At 33.7% G+C, this 23,293-nt stretch overlaps 1 protein-coding gene across 1 annotated transcript in view; it reads left to right on the top strand.

Annotated features, from left to right (window-relative positions):
* The window catches only part of SLC35F4 (solute carrier family 35 member F4), a 115,567-nt gene extending 92,606 nt beyond the window's left edge, over positions 1–22,961 (top strand). Inside the window, exons 7-8 of the mRNA XM_031949298.1 lie at positions 21,540–21,629; positions 22,513–22,961. Coding sequence (XP_031805158.1) covers positions 21,540–21,629; positions 22,513–22,754 — 332 coding nt within the window. The 3' untranslated portion in view covers positions 22,755–22,961. The remainder of the gene's footprint in view (positions 1–21,539; positions 21,630–22,512) is intronic.
* Positions 22,962–23,293: the final 332 nt, after the last annotated feature.

Genomic DNA, 23,293 nt, shown 5'->3' with positions numbered 1-23,293 from the left:
TGTATAGTAGAAAAAGTGCCAGAGTCAAGAGAAACCTGGATTCAAATCCCACCTGTCACTCTTATTTACTATGTGATCAAGGTCAAGATTCTTAATCTATCTGTCATTTACCCTCATATTACCCCGATTCTCCCCATATGGACCAAATCACCAAATCTCTGTGGGCAAATAAGTTACTCAGCTTTGTACCTCCCTCCCAGGAACTGAGTGGGATATATATATATATATTGTGTGTGTGTGTGTGTATGTAAGAGAGGTATCTCACATACTTCAAACTGAAATTAATGTAATCATGAAAGCATCTTATGATATCTTTATCAGGTAAGAATATTTTGGGGTCATAAAATCTACGAATAATTCCTGAGCACATCTATTGAATGAATCGATCAGTTGAAGGTATACACTAAAAATGAATAAATTAATGAGGCTACACAGGCATGGTCTACCCTGTAGAACTTGAATAAAACCGCAAGCCAGTTTGAAACCTCCCATTCTAATAGCAGACCAGTTTGGTTAAGCCCTTAAGAAGGAATCCCTTGGGAGAGTGGAAGAGAAAATTTCTTGACCAGAATACCTTGTGAACTATCAAAGGCCAGAAGATTTGGACTTCCCAATGGATCTAATAAACTTCCCAATGGAGTTGATAGTAATATCATAGGAACAGCAGTGGCCAAGGACAAATTTAACACAGTTTGGAAAGGCAATTTTAAAACTCTACAAAGACAATGGCATTCAGAACTCAGAAGAAAGCTATAGAGAAAAGGGGGATTTCAAGAAAAAATTTTGAAGAGAGGAAAGGACTTCCATCCAACTGGGAATTGCCCCTTTGCCATATGTGTTCTTTAGGCTTGAGCCTGTCTTCTCCAAATGACCTTCTGTGTATAAGAAGTGAGCCAAGTCTTAGACTTTTGGGGTAAAGGGAAATTTTTGTATCAGTTGTTCTTACATCATCTCCATAAATGCTCTTTTCTAAAAGCTAATGAAATCTGTCTGGTAAACAGTGAGGAACACAGGGGGATATGACATATTAAAGGTCCATAAATGATAGTATAAAAACATCCCCAATTTCTCAGCATTATTCCTAGGACCTTTAGGAGATAGTAACCAACTGCCTTTCAGTGTGAGTAGAAGTTTGGAACGTGAAACCAGAGAGGATACTACTAATGTAAGTGCAAACATATTAATGTCAACAAGTGTTGGCTTGTTGTTGGCAATCATTTATTAGATTTAGGTATAAAAAGAAAGACAAAAGAAGTCTCTGTCCTTGAACCCACAATCTAATGAGAAAGGCACTATGTAAAGAAACATGTACAAATAAGTTTTATACTGGGATAATTAGTGGGTAATTGCAATGAGAAATCACTAACATATGCAAAATGAATACAAGCTGCTTATGGGAGAGAAGGTATCTGGGGAGTGGAAAGTGAGGTCAAGAAAGACTTCTTGTAGAAGGTGAGTCTTGAAAGGAAAGTGATTTGAGCCATGTCTTGAAAGTAAACAAGGAATTTCAAAAAATGGAACTGAGAGTAAAGTCCATTGCAGGCTTGGAGGATAACCAGTGAAGAGGTATGTAGTTGAGAAATGGAATGTTGTATGTATAGAATAACAAACATGTTCAGGATGGCTGCATTAAGGGTAGTGAGGTAATGTGAGGATATTAAATAGACAGGGAGAAGTCAGTCTGTAAAAACTTTAAATAATAGAAGAATTTATAGTTTATCTTTGAGGCAGTAGGAAGTTTGTTGAGAAGGAGAATGATATGATCATCTATATGCTTCAGAAAAATTGTTAGAAAATGGATCTGAGGAGGAAGAATTTTGGAGCAGTGAGTCCAACTAGGATACTATTGTCATAGCTCACATGATGAGATCCTGAATTAGGGTAGTAATTATATGAATAAAGAGGAAAATGAAGAGGAGAATACCAGAGAATCTAAGAGGATTCTTGGTGATAAGATTTTGTGAATGAATTGGAGTGAGAGGATAGTAGTTCTCCTATATCAATCAATAAGCATTTTGCCTACTGTATTCCAAGCACTGTTCTAAGTACTAGTATTAGGGAAGTTCAGAGGAGGGGATGGATTATGGAGAAAAATAATGAGTTCTGTTTTAAACTTGTTTAGAACTAAATTTTGAGATATCTTTGGGACATACTTTTTGAAATACTTAAGCAGTTGGTGTTGCAAAATTGGATTAGAGTTCAGGAAAAAGGATAGGGCTGGATTATAACCTTGGAATCATCTATGTAGAGTTGAAATTAAACACATTGAAGTTATTAATATAATCAAGTGAGAGAGTGTAAAGAGAAAAGATAGTAAGTAATATGACTATATTAGCAAAGACATTTGAGGAATGTAAGATAATTCTGAAAAGAAGTGGAAAGCAGGATCATGAGAAAAGAGTAAAAAAGCCTCTTGGAGATGGTGGTAAATAATGTCAAAAGTTACAGGGAAGTCAAGCAGGGTGAGTGTAGAGCAGAGGTAATTTGATTTGGCAATTGAAATATTACTAGCAACTGTGGAAAGAGTAGTTTCAGTTCAATAGTATGGGTAGGCAGAATAGGAAGTTATGAGGAAAATTTAAGGAGAGAAAATGGAGTCACTGAGTCTAGATAGTTTTTTCAAGGAATTTGACTGAGAAAAGAAGGAGAGAGATAGAATGATAGCAGGGATAGGTAATACAATGAAGGTTTTGTAAGAAGAGGGGAGACTTGGTCATATTTGTAGGCAGCAGAGAAAGGATCAGAAGATAAAAAGAGATTGAAGATTAGAGAGAAAAGAGGCTGGGAAAAAGATTGGGGTCAAGTGCATGAATAAAAGACTTGACTTTGGTGAGGAGGGCTACCTCTTAATAGGAGGAAATCAAGAAACAGTAAGGGAATGAAAACTGTGAGATAAGAAAGATGAAATAACCAGTGAAGAAGGAAAGAATAGAGAGCTTTCAGTGAATATACTTAATTTAAAAAATGAAGTATGAGGCAAGGGTCTCAAATGAAAAAGCAGAAGAAGGGGGTTCTGTTGGAGGCATGAAGAGAAAAGAGGAAGTCTGAAACAATCTCTGTGGGGAGAGAGAATTAATTTGGGAGGAAATGGAAGTATTGTTTGGCTGTAATGAGGTCCCAGTTGTGATTAGATAACATAAATTTGCAAAGGGACCCCTCAGCACAGTTGTAAAACTTCCTCCAGCTCTATTCAGTAGCATATAATTAGAGGTGAAGAAAGAGACTATAGGGAGTAATTTGGGGTTTGGGTTTGGCAAAGCTTATGTAGAAAAGGATGAAAGAACCAAAGATTTAAGAGTTAGAGGATAGAGTAGAGTTGAACTTGTTTACCAAAGATTAAAGATCAAAAAGGTAAGATATTATAGTTAGGGCAGAGGGAAATCGCCTGGCAACATACATTGTGGTAGAAAAATTCCAAGTCTTGCAAGACATAGAACAAGATGAAATTATAGAGGGCTGTGATTGGATAAAGAAATGTTCAATTTGTTGATGATGTTAAAAGTGTGGTTATCTTTGTATGTAGTGGAGGTGGAAGGGAGTATTTGGTCCTATGAGTAGATCAAGAAATTGGGAAGTTGCATCTACATGTCTGTTGAAGTCCCTTAATATGAAAAGTACTAAAAGTCAAGTAACGAATGCACATTGAGAAAGGAGGAAGAATATGATAGAAATTGGTCGAAAACTGCCACTAGTATTTGGATCAGAAGACAAATTGAACCTTAAAGGCTATGAGGTTATTGAATGATAGTGGGAGTCTGGGAATATTTTGATTAAAGTCTGTGATCAGTGAATTAAGAGAACTGAGAGAAAGTACAACTAGTACTGGAAAGGAAAGCCTGATTTGTAGAGTCATCCAGGGAAGCCAGGTCTCAGTGAGAGCTGGAAAACTGAAAGAATATAAAACAAAAAACAAAAAACAAAAAAAAAAAAAAAAAGAAGAGTTCCAGAGAACACAGTGGAAGGGGTAGGCAAATGAGGACAGGGACCAGGGGAATAGCATTGAGATTGACAGGGATGAAAGAATGGTCAGTAGGAGTTAGAGACTTAGTTTCCTCTTGTCTGGAATTCAATATCAAAGTGATGAAGACAGAGATGATTAACCATTGGAAAAAATAAATCTAAATAAAATATTCATTGGAATAGAGTAGTTCTTTTGAAAAGGCAGGTGAGTAGAAGGGAAGCCCTTTGGTCTTATATCAAGGACTCCCAGTCTTTATGCCTACAATAATGAGCTGATGATGAAGACTCCAGAATGGGCTCACATGGCAGAAACTAACTGAAGCCTTCTGGGCTCATCAAGCTTGAGGAATAGATCTAAAGAAGGGTTAAGAACCCCTAGTCCAGGAACAAACTGCTTTCAGTTAAATTATTATTGTTGTTATAGTTATCACTATTACATAACTTTTTTCATAGTTTTATTGAGTTCAAACAAAAAGTTTAAGGACCATTCACTATCTTATGGTTCTTTTATGTTTAATGTTATGTGACCTCTGGCATGAGTGGATAAAATGCCTCTTAAAAAAAATTAAATACAAGTGTTAGGATTAAGTTTATTTTCTATAGACTCAGGTCTGGGACAAAATGTACTGTTGTTGCTGTTAATTCACATCTGAGTCTTTGTGACCCCATTTGGAGTCTTTTAACAAAGACATTAGAATAGTTTGCTGTTTCCTTCTTCAGGTCATTTTACAGATGAATAATTAGCAAATAGGATTAACTGACTTCCCCAGGTTCACCAGCTATTGAGTGTCCAAGGCTGGATTTGAATTCAAAGAAATGAGTCTACCTGACTCTAGGCCCAGCACTCCAGCCACTGTTCTAACAAGCAGCATCTGAGATAGATCTACTTTATCCTATTTTCACAGTTTTAATTTGTTTTGTTAGGCTTTTACATTATGAAAGCTTTTCATTTCATGTAGTTTGGAGATTATTAGTATTTGATATGCTTATATATAAGAATACTTAAAGTTTTGTGGATTAATTTTATGTCTGTGAGGTTGTAGGGAAATCTTGGACAATTTTGTTTGCCCTGGAATGTAGTCACTCCATTTTAGTTAACTATATTATGGCTCTGTCTTAAATCTCAGCCCCCAACTATAATACATATCCCTTCAAAATTCCTTATAATTATTCTTTTTCTTCTCAATAAATGATGCATCTTTAATTTCTCCTCCATTTTCTTCCTGAAGAATTTGCATAGTTTTATTTAGTTCGTAGCTGTTTAATGATAATACAAGAGTCAGTTAGTCAATAGTAATTTATAAAGCATAAACTACATCAGGCTTTATACTAAAATTCTGAAGATAAAAAAGAGGCAAAAAGAGTTCCTATACTCAAGGAGTTCACAGTCTAATGAGAGAGAAAACATGCAAATAACTGGACAAGCACATCATATACAGAATGAATAGGAGATAATAAAATGGAAAGTACTAGCAATTAAGAGGGATTGGGAAAGGGTTCTTGTAAAGGTGGGATTTTAGTTTGGAATTGAAGGAATTCTTTGAACAAATAAAGGTTATTTACATGATTTATATCTATAACCAGTGCTGCTTGTTCTTCTTGAGACTATTTATAAGCAACATCCACTTAGGAATTGGAATTACAAAGAGATAGTATGTTAGAGTCAAAAGAATATTGCTAGATTTGAGGTCACAGCATCACAAAATGACAAAATTTAGAGTTGGAAGAGACCTTAAAGCCACATCATCCAACTCCATCCTAGAAAGGAAATACCAATATAACACATTAGCTTCTGATTTGAGGTGTTATGATTTGAAGACTACAATAGATTCCATTTTTTGACAGCTTTATTAGCAAATTTTTTCTGACAGCAACCCTAAATTTGCCATTTTGCAACTTCTTGCTATTATTATTACTTTTGTGCTCAATACCCAAGCAAAATAATTTAATCATTCTTCCATATAGAAACCTTTCAATAATATTTGAAGATATATGTCATATATTGCCTCCTCCCCAAGCCTAACTTTCTTCACATTAAGGATTTTTTTTCCAATAAATTCTCATCTGATATAGACTCAAGGCCTTTCATTATCCTAGAAAACTACTTTTGGATGCTCTCTAGCTTGCTACTGTCCTTCTCAAATGGTGATCCACATAACTGACATAGTCCAGATATGATTTACTCAGAGCAAAGTAAAGTAGAGCCTCTACTTTTGTGATTCTAGAACCAGTTTGTCTTAACACAGCAAAAAAGTCAAAATTTTTTTTTTTTTTTTTTTTGCTGCCATACTACTGTCTTTTTACCTAGCTGGCTAAAGTGCCTTCCCATCCCCACCCTGCTACCTGACAAATTGCTTTCTAATCATGTCTCTCCTATTCTGAACATGCAAAATGGATTTTTAGAAAACCCAATGAAAGATTTTACAACTTATCTTTATTACATTCATCTTATTAGATTCAGCTCAAAGGTCTGGAATGTAGAGAGCATTTTGGAATCCTGATTCAGTTATATTATGCTATTCCTTTCGGCATGTGTTATCTGCAAATTTGATAAACATGCTATTTATGCTTTTATCTAAGTCCTTGATAAAAAATATTAAACAATAAAGGGACAAGTACAGACAGATCCCTGGAGCAATAAACTGGAGACCTTATGCCAAGTTGATATTAAATCATCAGCAACTGCTCTTTGAATTCAGACAATAGACCAATTGCAAATTCATCTAATTATATTGTCATCCAACTAATATCTCTTCATCTTTTTTATAATATTATGAGATAATGTTTTAGATTTGATGAAATCTAAGGAAAATATAATTTTGGTATTTTCTATACCATAGTTTAGTTTAACCTTTGGGAAAAAAAAGAAGTATGATTAGTCTGGCAGGGACCTTTCTTGTGGAAGTCACATAAGTGCTTTATAATCATTGCTTTGTTTTCTAAATGTTACTTTTCCATAAACTTTCTAGTATTACTGACAGTAGCTAAGTTATTAAATCTGCCATTTCTTTCATTGACCAAGAATGTGGTTTATCTGGGTCAAGTGATTTGAATTCATCAAGGGTAACAAGGCACTTACCATCATCAATCCCCTTGTTATCCACAATTTTATGTCATTTTTTGCTTTAAAAGTTATTTTTCTTAGAGAAAACATAGTACTTTCTTCTCCTTGTTGTCATTTATTATTACTCCATCTACCTTTTTTTTCTTGAATAAAATGAGGCAATATATGTAAAATTCTTTGCAAATCTTAAAGCATTCTACAGACATTGGGGATTTGGTTGCTTTTTCACAGGGAAAATCAGTCCATGAGATTTGGATAATTTTCAAGAATGAAATTCTGGAAATACAAAGGTAAATAATGATAATGAGGGTGAAGGGGACAGAAATTGTTGGAGGATAGTGATGCACTAATCAATTTGAATTTTTTTTAAAATTTATGTACAGAAGATAGAATTCAGGGGCAGGAAACAGAAAATTAATGGAAATGTACAATTCTATGAAATAGTGTCAATAGTTCTAAAGCTCAATATAAGCTGAGATTGAAACAGAAAGCTAGGGTAATAGTTCATGTTTTTTTTTTATTTTCACAAAATCTCTCAGAAGAATGTGCATTGCAGATGAGGAAATTGAGAATGAAACATTTTAAGTCTCTTGATCTGTTTTTGAATTCAGTAAAGATTTTATTTTACATTCTTACATGAATGGGTGCCTAAGGTAGTAGACACATTTGTGAAGGCAGTCTTTTACTTTATCCTGAAGCCCAAGTCCCTCCCCTGATTTCCCATTAATTGGTGTTATAAAAGATATTGAATGTGAACCCCCACCCTTCATTACATATAAGCGGCTTGATTTTTAAGTAAATTTGGGGACTTGAAGAAGGAAAGAAAATTGAATACATTTGAGTAAAGACCAATGAAGAAAGAAAGAAGCTAATTTGTCATTAAAGAGTGTTTGCTGTCCTTCTATACTGTATAGGGATCATCTAGATGAGAGGAAATTGATTGTAAGCCTGACAGGCTGGCATAATATTAAATGGGTAACTTCCATTTTCCAGAGAACTCCTGAAGTTCTATCAAAAATAAGATAGATAATAGTATCTTGTTACTTTAATAACAATTTCATTGTTCAAAAATTGGAAGAAACAAAACAGGGAAATTCCATTCTGTATTTGTTTCTCATTAAGAGGAAGAAAGAGTGAATATGATGAAAAATTTAGGGAAGAGTGAGCACTACCTCCTAGAGTTTGAGATAGAAGAAAGAAAAATGTGACATAGTCATTTATGCTTACTTTATTTGTAGGACCTTCAGTTCTCTTTTTCACCCAATTTATGTGCATCTTTGGAGAGGGGGAGAAAGAGAGTTTGAGGCAATTGGGGTTAAGTGACTTGCCCAGAGTCACACAGTTAGAAAGTGTTATGTGTCTGAGACCAGATTTGAACTCAGGTCCTTCTGACTCCAGGGTTGATACTCTATCCCCTTCACCACCTAGCTGCCATATGTACATCTTTGAATAAACATTTAAGGCCACTAGTATCATCATTGCTTCCTTTCTTGGGTTTTGTTTCTTATGAACTTTTAGTATTTCAACTGCTGTTCTTCCTTCATAAATGGTAAATATTTCTCCTTTTCCACTATTTTTATTTTAAAGCCTTTGTTAATTTATGACACTTTTGTTAGAAACACTTTCTGACTAGTATCTTATTTTTTTCTATATCTTAAGTCATCACCTAGATATCCAAATTCCATTCTGAGATACCATATTCTTACCTAGCTGTTTACTTCCTAAATTAATTCTCATCATCTGCTGCCTTCAGTGAGCAACTGTGAGGAAAACCCTACTTGCTCCACTATGATCTGTAGAGTCTTGCCCCAGTACTCAACAATCTTGTGTAGTACTTTTAGGTTACTTTTGGTACTATTTTACTAGTTTGCACATGAATCACTAGAGATAAGTACAAGTCTTAGAAGGCTCTGTTATATTTTAGTATACAGAGGAGGCAATAGATTTTTCTATTTTTATTAATAAATTGATAACTAGGTGCTGCGATATCCCGGGGCAAGAATTTATTACTTATCATTATTTCTTACTTTTTCTCTTAACAGGCTCTATGTTTATCTGACAGCTTTTGTGAATTTATCAATCCTTGGAAGACAAACTTCTTCATCAGAGTATCCAGTTTCTTCTTTTAAAAAAAATAAATTTTAATTTAACCCTTATCTTTCTTCCTTGTGTGTTTCTGCTTCAAGTATGGTATTTCTGTCACATTGTCAGATTCTGTTTTTTAATTCATTCTACATTCGGCTTCTCTTTTATGAGAGTTCATTATATTCACATTCACAATTATAATTACTGTTCATCCTATTTTTCCTGTTTATCATTCTCTGTCTCATTTTATACTATACCTCTTCAAAAGTTTGTTTTGCTTCTGACTATTACCTTCCCCAATCCACCCTTCCTTTTATCATCCCTCTTCTATTATTCCCCCAATTCTTCTACTTTTCTGTAGAGCAAGATAGACTTCTATACCCAAGTGAGTGTTTATATTATTCCCTCTTTGAATCAATTCTGATGAAAGTTAAAGTTCAAGCATTCTGCCACCTCTCATTTTTCCCTCCACTGTAAAAAGTCTTCCTTACACGTTTCTTTTATATGAGATAATTTCCCTCATTGTGCCTCTTCCTTTTTTCTTCCTTCTGTGCATCCTTTTTCACCTCTTAGATTAATTTTTAAAAAATCATCCTATTATAGTCAACTTATACCTATGCTCCCTGTCTATGTGTACTACTTCTAACTGTTCTATAATGATAAAGTTTTTAGGAGTTACAAATACATATTCCCATAGAGGAAAATAATCTGTTTAACCTTATTGAATTCCTTAAGATTTCATTTACTTTTTTATGCTTCTCTTGAGTTTTGTATTTGAACTTTTCTTCTATTCAATTCTGGTCTTTTCATCAGGAATGTTTTAAAGTTCTTTATTCCATTAAATATAGATTTTTCCCTTAAAAGATTATACTCTGTTTTGCTAAGTAGATGATTTTTGGGCATAATCCTAGTTTCTTTGTCCTCCAAAATATTGTATTTCAATTTATCCATTCCTTTAGTGCAGAAGCTGCTAAATTTTATGTTATCCTAACTCTAACTCCAAGTTACTTGAATTGTTTTGTTTTGTTTTGTTTTTCTGGCTGCTTGCAACATTTTCTCTTAGAAGCTCTGGAATTTTGCTATAATATTTTTAGGAGTTTTCAGTTTGGGTTCTCTTTCAGGAACTGATTGGTGGATCCTTTTAATTTCTATTTTATCCTCTGGTTCTAGGATATCAGGGCAGTTTTCTTTGATAAGTTCTTGAAATATGATATCCAGATTCTTTCTTTGATAATGACTTTTAGGTAATCTAACAATTCTTAAATCATCTCTCCTTGATTTACTTTCCAAATCAGTTGTTTTTCTGATAAATTATTTTTTATTTTCTTCTATTCTAAATTATTTTTACCTTCTTTCCTGATGTCTCATAAAGTCATTAGCTTCTACTTTCCCAAGTCTAACTTTGAGGGAATTCTTTTTTTAGTAAGTTTTTGTATTTCTTTTTCCATTTGTCCAATTCTGCTTTTAAAGGCATTTTTCTCTTCAGTAGATTTTTGTGCCTCCTTTATCAAATTGTTGACTCTCTTTTCATAATTTTCTTGCATCACTCTCATTTCATTTCCCAATTTTTTCCTCTGACTCTTGTATTTGATTTTTAAAATAATTCCAAGAATTCTTTGTTGGGGGGAAGGGTTTATGACCAGTTCACATTTTTCTTTGAAGTTTTGCATGTAGCTGATATTCTGGAGAACAAAGAAACTAGTATTATACCCCAAAATCATTTACCCAGCAAAACTGAGTATAATCTTTTAAGAGGAAAAAAATATATATATTTAATGGAATAGAGAACTTTAAAACATTCCTGATGAAAAGACCAGAACTGAATAGAAGAAAAGTTCAAATCTAAAACTCAAGAAAAGCATAAAAAGGAATTCAATAAGGTTAAATGGATTATATTCCTTTTTAATTTGTGGAATAAAATAAGCATTTCCATAACATAGTACAATAAAAAATATGATTGAACATGAAACTGCAAATCTACTATGCACAACTTGACATTCTTTTCAAATACACAATAAAATTACCATGTAACTTTTTCTTTTTTTTAATCTCTTCTTCCCATTTTACAGATGGCTATTATTAGACACAAATAGATATATATATATATATATATGAAAAATTATTCTATACATATTTCTATTTATCAATTCCTTCTCTGGATGCTAATAGCTTCTTTTCCAACATGTCTTTTATAATTAATTTGGGTATTTATAATAGACAATAATTTATTTGTTTAGGCATTCTTAAAACAATATTGCTATTACTATATATAATTTCTAACTTTTCTTTTGCCTTTCTTCCTCCTCTATATATTTTCTTCTCTATATCCTTCTATGAAATATCAGATTTATATTCTAACTACTTTAATCTTTTCCTCAAATGGAAGGCCTGCTTCCAGTTTTTAACATATCAATTCATTGTTTTTGGGAATCGTATATGTTATGGTTATGCATGCCAGCCTACTTGATCTGGGTGCCATGCATGTTTGTTGAAGACCTGACATATGGATGGGTATTCCTTGGGTTCCCTTGGCTCTTTCATGAGGGAGACTAGTCTATGTTTGAAATATAAACGATAGTCACCTGGCTATGACAGAAATACAAACATCAAATATTTAATGAAAATCACTGAAAATGATTTTTTAATGTTAATTAAGATTCTTGGCTTTCTTTTTTGAACTATTTGTGGATATTTATAACACATCTCTTAAGCACCAAGATCTTCATAGTTTTATTACTTCTTTTTTTTTTTTTTTGCTTTCTATTACTTATTAAAAACCTCACAGACAGTCTTCTTTTCATTTATCTCAATAATTTTATGGGAACACTACTTCCTCATTTATTTTTGTTTTAAAATTTTAAAAAATGGATCTTTCTTAGCTCATTTTATCTTGCCAACCATTTTCTCCTTTTCTTCTCCTTCAGTTTTTATTTTCAGATATTAGTCTTTAATCTTTTTTTAATTTTTATTTAATAGCCTTTTATTTACAGGTTATGTGCTTGGGTAACTTTACAGCATTAACAATTGCCAAACCTCTTGTTCCAATTTTTCACCTCTTACCCCCCACCCCCTCCCCTAAATGGCAGGATGACCAGTAGATGTTAAATACATTAAAATATAAATTAGATACACAATAAGTATACATGACCAAAACGTTATTTTGCTGTACAAAAAGAATCAGACTCTGAAATATTGTACAGTTAGCTTGTGAAGGAAATCAAAAATGCAGGTGGGCATAAATATAGGGATTGGGAATTCAATGTGATGGTTTTTAATCATCTCCCAGAGTTCTTTCTCTGGGCGTAGCTGGTTCAGTTCACATCTGCTCCATTGGAAATGATTTGGTTGATCTCGTTGCTGAGAATGGCCAGGTCCATCAGAACTGGTCATCATATAGTATTGTTGTTGAAGTATATAATGATCTCCTGGTCCTGCTCATTTCACTCAGCATCAATTCATGTAAGTCTCTCCAGGCCTTTCTGAAATCATCCTGTTGGTCATTTCTTACAGAACAGTAATATTCCATAATTTTCATATACCACAATTTATTCAGCCATTCTCCAACTGATGGACATCCATTCAGTTTCCAGTTTCTAGCCACTACAAAAAGGGCTGCCACAAACATTCGTGCACATACAGGTCCCTTTCCCTTCTTTATAATCTCTTTGGGATATAAGCCCAGTAGTAACACTGCTGGGTCAAAGGGTATGCACAGTTTGATAACTTTTTGAGCATAGTTCCAAACTACTCTCCAAAATGGTTGGATTCGTTCACAACTCCACCAACAATACATCAATGTCCCAGTTTTCCCGCATCCCCTCCAACAATCATCATTATTTTTTCCTGTCATCTTAGCCAATCTGACAGGTGTGTAGTGGTATCTTAGAGTTGTCTTAATTTGCATTTCTCTGATTAATAATGACTTGGAGCATCTTTTCATATGACTAGAAATAGTTTCAGTTTCTTCATCTGTCTTTAATCTTTTTCATCCTTCAGATTGAAGCTTTTTCTTTCAAGTCAGTTTCTTTCAATTTATCCCCAAATTTCTCCTTCTCTAAAACTAATTAGCAGGGTTAACAAGATGGTTTTTCCCATCAATATTTAGAAGGGGTGGATAAAGGCAACAAGAGATGTAAACTAGCATTGAAATGTGATAGGGCATGAATTGTGATAGTGTGAGCATGGAAAAAATATTACATAGTTGAACTGATAATTATAGATTCAAGACTATGAAACTTAAAGTGAAATTATACCATCCTATTAGGGATATTTACAACTATGTCATATAAACTCTAGTCCAATCTTTTCATATTTTAGATATGTAAAAGAACTGAATCTTTAAAAAAAAAAAAAAAACAGGCAAAGGAAACAGTGAAAATTCCAGAGTATAGTAGGACTTAGAGTTGAATCTCATATATAACATCAGAAGTGTAGGAAATCCTGTCCCCTCCCAGAATAATAGGCTTTATTTACAGGCCTTCTTTTAATACTAAAGACTGGTTTCTCTTTGTGGGAAGCTTACTTATTTTTCTTTTGATTTACATTACTTCCTTTTTAAAAGGCTAGGTTGATGATTTTTAAATAGAAGCTAAGTCTACATGCAATTTTCATTATTTGGTAAAAAATCTCTCCAGTCTGCCATCCTTTGCCATGAAAAATAGTTCCCTACTATATCACCATATACTGCATTGTCTAAGGATTGGATCTTTATGTAATTCTTCACTGAATGAAGTCCAGACTTGGGAAGTAAGCAGTTCTAAATCTTGAGAATATAATAGGTTTCTTATGCTACAAGGTGATATTGCCTTAAACAAGTTTTCAAACATGAGTGTTGGAATGAATAGACTCCATAGATAGATAGTAAATCAATAATAAGAAAAACATAGTGGCCTTGTGCAAAATATATGATAAAAATACTTATGCAATTTAACTGAATTGGATCTGTTAAATAGGAGAATTGGAGAATGAATAGGAGAAGCCATAAAAGCCAATTGGAACATGATATTGGCAAGAAAAAGCTTCTTGGAAAGTAATTGTAATTTATATATTTAAATATTTAAGACTTATTATTTATTTCAGCATTAAAATAATTTATGTTCATGAAGAAATTATGTATGTTTAGTTAATTGTTGTTAGTTTATTTGTATATGCTGGATTCCCACTGTGGTGCACCAGCTCTTTCCTGCTGACTTTCTAAATTATCTTTGGCTTTTTGTCTTTTCCACTCCTTCTTCTAGGTTCTGGTTCTCTAAAATTTGTTTAGAGTCATTATTTAAAGGAATTTGGAGGAGAGTTTGGGTGAGTCCCTGTCTTTACTCTCCCATCTTGGCTCTGCTTCCACAATTCTTTCTAGGATACTAGGCTACCCCTGCCAACATATTTTATTTTTTAAAAAAGTCAATATTCTCTTAGTGATGCTGCATGAATACAAATCATAAAAGATTATCATCTCAAAAAAATCAAAATTGTAGGTGACATGGTATGAAATAGTGTAAAGGATATATGAAGGACATAGATAATGGAAAAACTAGATTGTTAAGAGCAAGAAATGACTGGGAAGAGTGTTATTACTACAAAAAAAAGATAATTGGAAAGACATTAGCAACTATAAATCACTTTCTTATATCTATGAAATCTTTATGAAAGTAGTTTACATGTATGATAAAATATATCACTGGTGAGATTTGAGAAGGGAATGAGTATACTTTTGAAAACATATTTTGAAAGATTACATACAATCCTATAATTAATTGAAAAGTAAAAAGAACACAAGATCCTATTGTGTTTATTGTTCATTTACAATACAAAAAAAAATTGATTTATTTCTCAGGAAAGCCAAATGCCATCAAATCTTCTCTAACAGGATCTGTCTTATGCATATACCACAATAGATTCCTTGATAGATTCAACTGCAAAGATTATTTTCTTTGATGATCTTTGATTCACATATGAGATGTCAGTTCGTTATTGTTTTGGAAATGGCCAGTGCATTGTTACAATGGATGAAAGATTCTTTATTAAAATCAGTGGATTCCAAAATGGGGGTTGCGATTTCCTGGGTGGCTGTGACCTAAACTGGAGCTGTGGTCTGAACCCAAGAATTGTGATGCAATTGGGAGATGGGAATCTGGATTTCATCTCACTCAACCCTTGACAGCCAAAGAATTTTATTCCATCACAATCAATTGTGACCTTCTCTTCCAACACTTCTCCAAGCTACCTATCCCTCCATTGTGCAAACTTCTTAATCTTCCTCTTTTTAAGATGACTTTTAGCCTTCTTCCCCAAAACAATTATAATGTAACTACTTTCTAAGTATCCACAGGAACAATTGTAAAAGTATCATTTAGAAAATATTACACTTTCCAATATAATTATCCACTATCTCCCCAGATGACCTGACAGTTATAATAGACATCCCTAGAAGTATAACTTCAAAAGACTCTTTTATTCCAGAATAATGACAAAAAGACTCTCCTCTCTTTTCATTTTGGGTGGGATGGAATTAGTTTCACAAGATGAGCAAGTATATTACATTATCTCTTCCCCTAAAACCATTCCTCTTCTGAACTTCCCTATTTCTTTCAATGGCACCACTATCATTAGGGTGGTCCCTCCTTTAACTAACATTGTAAAACAATTGCCAAATGTTTACTTTTCTATTCTGTATCTTTTACATCTGTTCCCTTTTCTCCACTCACACTGTGACCACCCTAGTTCTGACCTTATGATCCCTTGTTTGGACTATTTCAACTATCTTTTCATTGTTCTAGTCTTGAGTCTTCTTCCTCTCCAATCTATTTTTCATATGATTGCCAAAATAGTTTTCTTAAATCACAGGCTTAATCATGTCACTTTCCTATTTGATCCAAGACCAGAGCTTTCCCATTGATTCCAGGATCAAATATTCCTTTTTTTAATCTCATTAAAAAAATTCTATTTTGTGTATTTTTCTATTATGTGCATTTTTGTTTTTGTTTTACAATATAATTAGTTGTGTAATTGTAAATGAATGTATAAATAAATGAATATACAATTATTGATAATACATGCTCAAAAGTTTTTTTAGTCATAGGAAAGTATGAACAATTTAGAGACCCAGTTACAAATACTCTTGTCTGTAGAAGATATGTCAAATCTCAGATTATTGCAGAACCTTCTTAATGGGATCTGTAATCATAAAAACAAATTTATCATAGCTAGTGAGACTGGAAAAACCAAGCAGATAGAGAAATGCCTCTTGTCTTGATAATATATTAAGTTAGACATGGGACAACCTATTGTCTATATAAATTTAGACAAACACTACAGATAGACAGTGAACTAACCCCTGAATTGAATATAAGAAAGCAATTTAGATTGCATTTGACAAGTTATATATTACTTAGAAAGATCCTGTTTGTTCTTCAAACAACAAAATCTTACCACTAGTGTCTTCTAATGTTCCTATATGACTGCAAATCATGAAATACCATAATCTCTGAGGAATCAGATTTGTTTGTTACCCAAAGAACAATGAAGAGATGCATGGTGAAGACAAACAAATCACAATGCATTGTTAATATTGAATCACATGCAAAAGATGGCAGAAAATACATCAACAAAGAGATTGTGTGACTGGAAATTTTTTCAAATTTATATACTGTATAAATCTTGTTTGTACATAGCTGTTTGCATGTTGTCTCTCTCTTTCTTTTGTGAGGGAATATGCTGTTTTGTTTAGTTTTTTTTTTCTATTTTGAGCACTTGGCTCTGTGCCTAGGACATAGAAAAAGTGTTTAACAAATTTTTGACTTGATTTCAGTGAGAGGAGGGTGGGCTAGTTAATTTGTGAGAGCAAAGTATAACAGACACAATTTGTTCATTTCATTGTTGCCCTGATAATGTCAAGAGTATTGGCATTCTTGGATATATACCTGTGAAGGATTTATGGAAAATCATAGACAAGAATTGCACAGAATGGGAAAGGATAGATAAGTTGCAATTGGACCACAGGAATGAATACTATCATTGACGATATCCTAAATACATTGAAGTATACTTATCCCTTTCACATTGCAGGGGTTAGATGGTGCAGCACCCCCATGATCTGGAAAGTCTGCATAAACTTTTGGCTCTCCCTTCATATCAGAGAAGAAGTCTGAATTATTATGATATTAAAATTTAAAATACATTGATAGTATACAATACTATACATATATTTTATGCATTTCTGAGTTTCTAAACTCTTTCTGTGTCATCTGTGGCTTCTGCAAAACTCTCAAAATATTCCCATTTAATTTCTTATGCTGACCTACAATATATCAAAACCACCGATGGGAAAATTTGGAAGATGGAAGAAATAACTGAATTGAAGAAATGTGCCCTCCAGATATCTCTCTTGGATGAGACACTTTCAGGCATTTGACTAGAAGCCCAAGGACCTAATTTAAAATCCCAGCTCTGCCAATTCTTTTGTGCCCTTGGGCAAGTACTTTCTCTTTATCTGTGCCTCAGTTTCTTCATCTGTGAAATGAGGGGAGCTGAATTAGATGACCCCTGATTTGCCTTCCAGCCCAAAATCTATGACCAGACTATCACTAGGGCTATAGATATTTCCAGTGAAATAAACTCTTACGGTGTCTAAACTCAACATTTCTGTCATGGATTTCCACTGATTCTCTCTTATAAGGCAAAAAGTTAAAACAGACAGCTTGCTCAGACAAGTGATAGATAGTCTTTCAAGGACTTAAATTCATGTTGATTGGGTTCTGATTAAATCTACTTCAATAAATTCTTATTATTTCTTACTACCATATCAAGACCTTATCTTTTTGTCAGCAGCAAAAATATTCAAAAAAATTTGCAAAAAAATTCAGATACTAGTGAGAATTTCAGAGATGCAAATCAGATGAATGGGGACATTTGGTCTCAGCAAATTTTGGGGTTCACAATAACTTTGAAAAATGTGATGAAATTCTGACTCTTGGAGGAAAAAATAAGAATGAAAGACATGACCCTAAGGAGAGGGGAGAATCGCAGTGATAAGGGCAAGATAAGGGCAGCTAGATGACACAAGGAATAGAATGCTGAGCATGGAGTCAGAAAGATCTGAGTTTAAACCTGATCTCAGGCATTTTATTAGCTGTGTGACCCTGATTAATTTACTTAACTTTGTTTGCCTCACTTTTCTCCTCTGCAAAATGAGCCAGAGAAGGAAATGGCAAACCTCTCTGATATCTTTGCCAAGAAAATCCCAAATGAGGTCATGAAGAACTGGACATGACTAAAAATATAATTGAATAAAAAGAACCATGCTAATGTTTCAGCTGGGGTTTTTGTGCTGACATTTTCCATGATAAATGAACTACCCACTGAACACCTCAACACTCGCTGGTGTTTAGAGTTCCCAAGAGCAGCAGTTGTAAAAGACATCCCAGAACCTACCAGAACCCACATGAAATGAAGGGCCAACATTTGTTGATGAGACTGACTGGAGATTCTGCCTCCAAAACCTCTTCTGCTTTCTGACTCACTCCTCCTTGCTGTCTATTTCTCTACTTTTTGTCTTCATCTGCTCTTCCCCTAAAGGCAGGGTGAAAAGGAAAGAAGCCACACTTTTTGCTTTTCTATCAGTTACTTAGAACAGCCAGATGCTTTAGAAATTCTACCTCATCAAGTGGCATTATGCATGCGTGTTAATGTAGTTAAAAGCTGTATAGTTATTGAATTTCTGCCGAATTTGTTTGCTTGAATATGTTCAATGAGACTGGGTAAGAAGAACAAACTCAGAAGGGAGGAAGGTTGAATTACTGAGGTTCAAAAACCAAATTTTAGATGTTGTTCAAGTAAACTACCTGGGAATTCAAGTCATATATTTAATAGATGTTAAAAGGCATTAGAAGGGAAAAGGGAGAAAAAACCTGTACTCTCTGAATTTTTCTACCACTCTTAAGTTGTCTTCTTCCTTTAACGCTACAGACCTCCTCTCCCACTAGGTGAGTTGCACTTGGAAATGTTATTTTGAGAAAGAACCTAGCAATCCTTCTGACTTTGCCATCATAACTTCTCATTCCCTTTTATGTGTTGCCTCTTCAATTAGAAAGTAAGCTCCTTCACTATTAAACTATTGGTGAAGTGTAAACTTTATTCAACCATTCTAGAGAGTAATTTGGAATTACACCAAAAGAGTGATAAACCATGCATACCCTTTGATCCAGCAATACTACTACTATGTATCCCAAAGAGATCCTACCAAAAGGGAAAAGGAGATATATGTATAAAAATATTTATAGCTGCTCTTTTTGTGATGGTAAAGAATTGGAAATTGAGGGAATGCCCATTAATTGGAAAATGGCTAAACATGTTGTAGTTTATTATAATAAGGGAATACTATTGCACTATAAGAAATGGCAAGCAGGATGCTCTCAGAAAAACCTGGAAAGACTTACATGAACTGATGTAGTTAGGTGAGCAGAACCAGAAAAACCCTGTACATAGTAACAGCAATATTGTATGATGATCAACTGTGAATAACAACTATTCTCAGCAAAACAACACTCCAAGACAATTTCAAAAAACTCATGATGAAAAATGTTTGATATCTCCAGAAGGAGAACTGATAGAATCTGAATGAGAATGAAAGCATAATATTTTTTGCTTTCCTAACTTTTGGGTTTTTTTGGGAGGGAGGGGGGAGGTCTATGTTTTCTTTCAAAAAATGACTAATATGTTTTGCATGATCGTACATATGTAAACCTATTTCAAATTGCTTATTGTCTCAGGGAATAAGGAGGGGAAGGAGGAAAGGAGAGAATTTGAAATTCAAAATATTTTTTTAAAAATTTCAATATTTTATGTGCATTTGGAAAAAATAAAATATTACTTAAAAATGTAAAAGCCTAAAAAAGAAATACAAAAGAAGGTCCTTGAGAGAAGGGACTGTATTTTTGCTTTTATTTGCAACTCCAGCTTAGTGACTGATAGAGTAAATGCTTAGTAAATGCTTGTTGATACCTATTCAAAAAGAAGGAGTTAATTCTTCTTTTGACCAAGCTAAAGGATGATTGATAGCTCAACTTGCTTTGCCTTATAGTGACCTTTATTGGGTTATGCTACTGTCTTTCTTATCTATTTCTCCCCAAATATCTGTGCCTTTCCTGTTTTCATCTAAATTCATCCTTAACTCATTTTCTGATAAGATAGACTACAAAAATATTAGATTTCACAATGACTTGTTTATTGCTTATTTTTTAAATTAACAATTAAAAAACTGGTACAAAAATCAGCTATCTAAGTATGGGGCATTAATAGGGAAAGTAGTTATAGAACATTTTCCTTATTATTATTCAAATATCCATTTAGTTTTCATGATGTTGTCCGGATTTCTGAGAAACAGAGCATAAAAATCTACCAGAGTACTTGTTGCTGTTTAGAAAGAAAGTTTTTCCCTTCCTTCCAGCATAATGTTCCACTATCATAGCATTCTGGAGTTGGTGCAAGGTTTCTAAGATATTATCATTATTGTCCAGATTTACTCTCTGACATTTCCAATGGCACAAGCATTACCACATCTTTTCTAGGTCTAGATATTATAGTAGCAAAATAAGCAAAGTGATTTTCTTTCACTTGTCAAACAAGTAGAATTGCATTCTGACTACAAGGCAGCATAGGGTCAGTGGAAAAAAATGCTAACTTAAAGTAGGAGCACTTCATTTAAATCTCATTCAAATGCCTGCCTAACTTGTTTCACTCTGGACAAATTACTTGACCTCTCTGGACCTCTGTTTCCTCTTCTATAAAGGAAGTATTTGAATTAAAAGGAACTAAGTGGAATAGGGAAGAGAGGTTCTTTGTCTCTAAAAATGTGTGCCCTAATTTTCTATTGATCAGGGTAAGATGAAGTTCTTTTGAACACTTGGATAGTAAAGAGAAAGAGGATAATTAGAAGAGAGATTTGGAGGTTTAGGATTAAGAAAGGATTTTGGAGAAATTATAGAAATTGTATTCATAATTTAGAAAGAGTCTTGTCCTGAGAGCAGACAGTACAGGTAGTACTAGAAATAAAAGGAATATGTATAAAAGGAAGCCATGTACACAGTTATATATCAAAAGGCTGATTAAAGCTATGTACAAAGTGTCTTATGAGTTCTTTAGTGAAAATACTGGTTTGGGCTGTCTTTAATATAGGAAATTCCAGGCATGGAAACTTCTTCTGACTGTGTAAATAAGCAACTGCTCTATTATTTATAGTCTGAGATGGGTCCAAGGTTAAGTGCCTTGCTCATGGTCAATCTTGGTCTTCCTGATGATCAGGTCAGACTTCTATTTCACCATATTGTTTCTTTTTAAAGAAATTACATCTTTACAGTTGGGGATAGGAGAGGATGGCATAAAGCCCAACATAGCAATTTCTCTTCATTTTCTTTCTCTTCTTCTAATTCTTTTATAGCATTTAACATCTTAGTCAATGTTGGAGTTGTGCTGACGTACCCAATACTCATCTCCATTGGCACTGTGCTCAGTGTTCCTGGGAATGCAGGTACAATACTTTTTGATATTTTGTAAGTTTTTACAAGATCAACATGTACTTGTTTGTACCCTGAGATTTTGCCTTCAGAGTGGTGGATTATGGGCCTTGTCCATACAAGGAAGTGACAGACAACAGAGTCACTAAATAGCAGGTATAATTTTTATAATTAAAATTTGTTTTTTGCTCTCTTGCTTTTGAGATTAAATATCAATTTTTTTGATACATGTAATCTCCATGACAAATGAAAATGGTGGCATTTAAACTATACCATCTTGATGGAACAAAATTACAAATTAATTAATTATTATAAATAAGTGCAAAAAAATTAAATAAAAAAGAGCTGTGGTTCCTCCTCACTCTACCAATGGAGGAAAACAGTTGTTGAGAAAGGCTTATTACCTTGCCTAGCTATGAATGGATATTCCTTCATTCAATAAGCAATTTTTGTTGAGCATCTAATATGCACAAGACATTGTGCCAGGCAAAGTAGGAAATATAAAGATGCATAAAATAGTATTCCAACCTCATGGGATTTATGGGCTAAAAGGGAAAATGACATGTACAAGTAAACATAACACATGCAGAAAGTAGAGTACGATGGGAATATAGAGGAACTCACATAATGAGGAAATGCTTCCGAGAAGTTGTATTTGACTTGGGCAATGGAAAAAGCATACGATTTAGAGAGAAAGATGGGAGTGGAGAGGTAATTTTAGATATTGGGAACAACATTAGAAAATGAGCTTTGTCTAGACATGTGGGGTGAGAACAGGTTTTGAGGATCCCAGAAAACTTCAGAAAGAAAGAACTCAGACTCTAATGCTTCATATTCAATGCAGTTTAAGAAACACATATTTACACTAGGACGTTCCTTGGTTTTTCTGTCTTATAGCTGTGGATCTCCTGAAACAGGAGGTGATATTCAATGTTGTCCGACTGGCTGCCACCATCATAATTTGCATCGGGTTCCTGCTGATGTTGTTGCCTGAAGAGTGGGATGAAATCACTCTGAGGTTCATCAACAGCCTGAAAGAAAAGAAAAGTGAAGAGCGTGTGGATGACACAGCTGAGTCCAGTGTATATTTAAGAAGCAGGAGCAGAGCCAATGGCACAGTGTCTATACCACTCGCTTAAAAAAGTGACAAACTTTTGAATGCACGTGGATGTATATTCTGTGAATATAATTTTCTCACTACTTGTATGCTCAAATGACAGTATTAATCTTGAATCAGAATGAATCACAAGTGAAGTGACACTAACAATAAAAGTTTACATTTATACACTTATCAAGTTACAAGTGTAAATAATCATGATTTTTTTTATTAAAACATTTTCATCCTTGTTCTTTTTCTTCCTTTTTTCCTCTTTTTGTTTTACTCACATAATTCTTTAAGAGAGTAAAAGTCTATTAATTCTAGTTTCACTTCATACCTTCCTTATATATTGAAGCAGGATGGCTACTATGATCTGCTTTCTCATTAATTAGAGGTCCACACAAAGCAAGTTGGGAAGAGGAATCAATTGACTTTGTAAATTTCTTCTAGTCTCATTTGAATATTATTGTCCCTAGAAGTTTGAGAGAACAGTGATTTAGATACCCAAGATTAAAATAGAAGTGACATGATCTTGGGATTTTGTCTCAATTGTTATTAGATCGGCTGGAATCATAGAAC

This window comes from Sarcophilus harrisii, chromosome 2 (genome assembly GCF_902635505.1).
Source record: "Sarcophilus harrisii chromosome 2, mSarHar1.11, whole genome shotgun sequence".
Taxonomy (NCBI): Eukaryota; Metazoa; Chordata; class Mammalia; order Dasyuromorphia; family Dasyuridae; genus Sarcophilus; species Sarcophilus harrisii.
The sequence above is the reverse complement of the archived record's forward strand: the minus strand, read 5'-3'. Positions and strand labels throughout refer to the sequence as shown.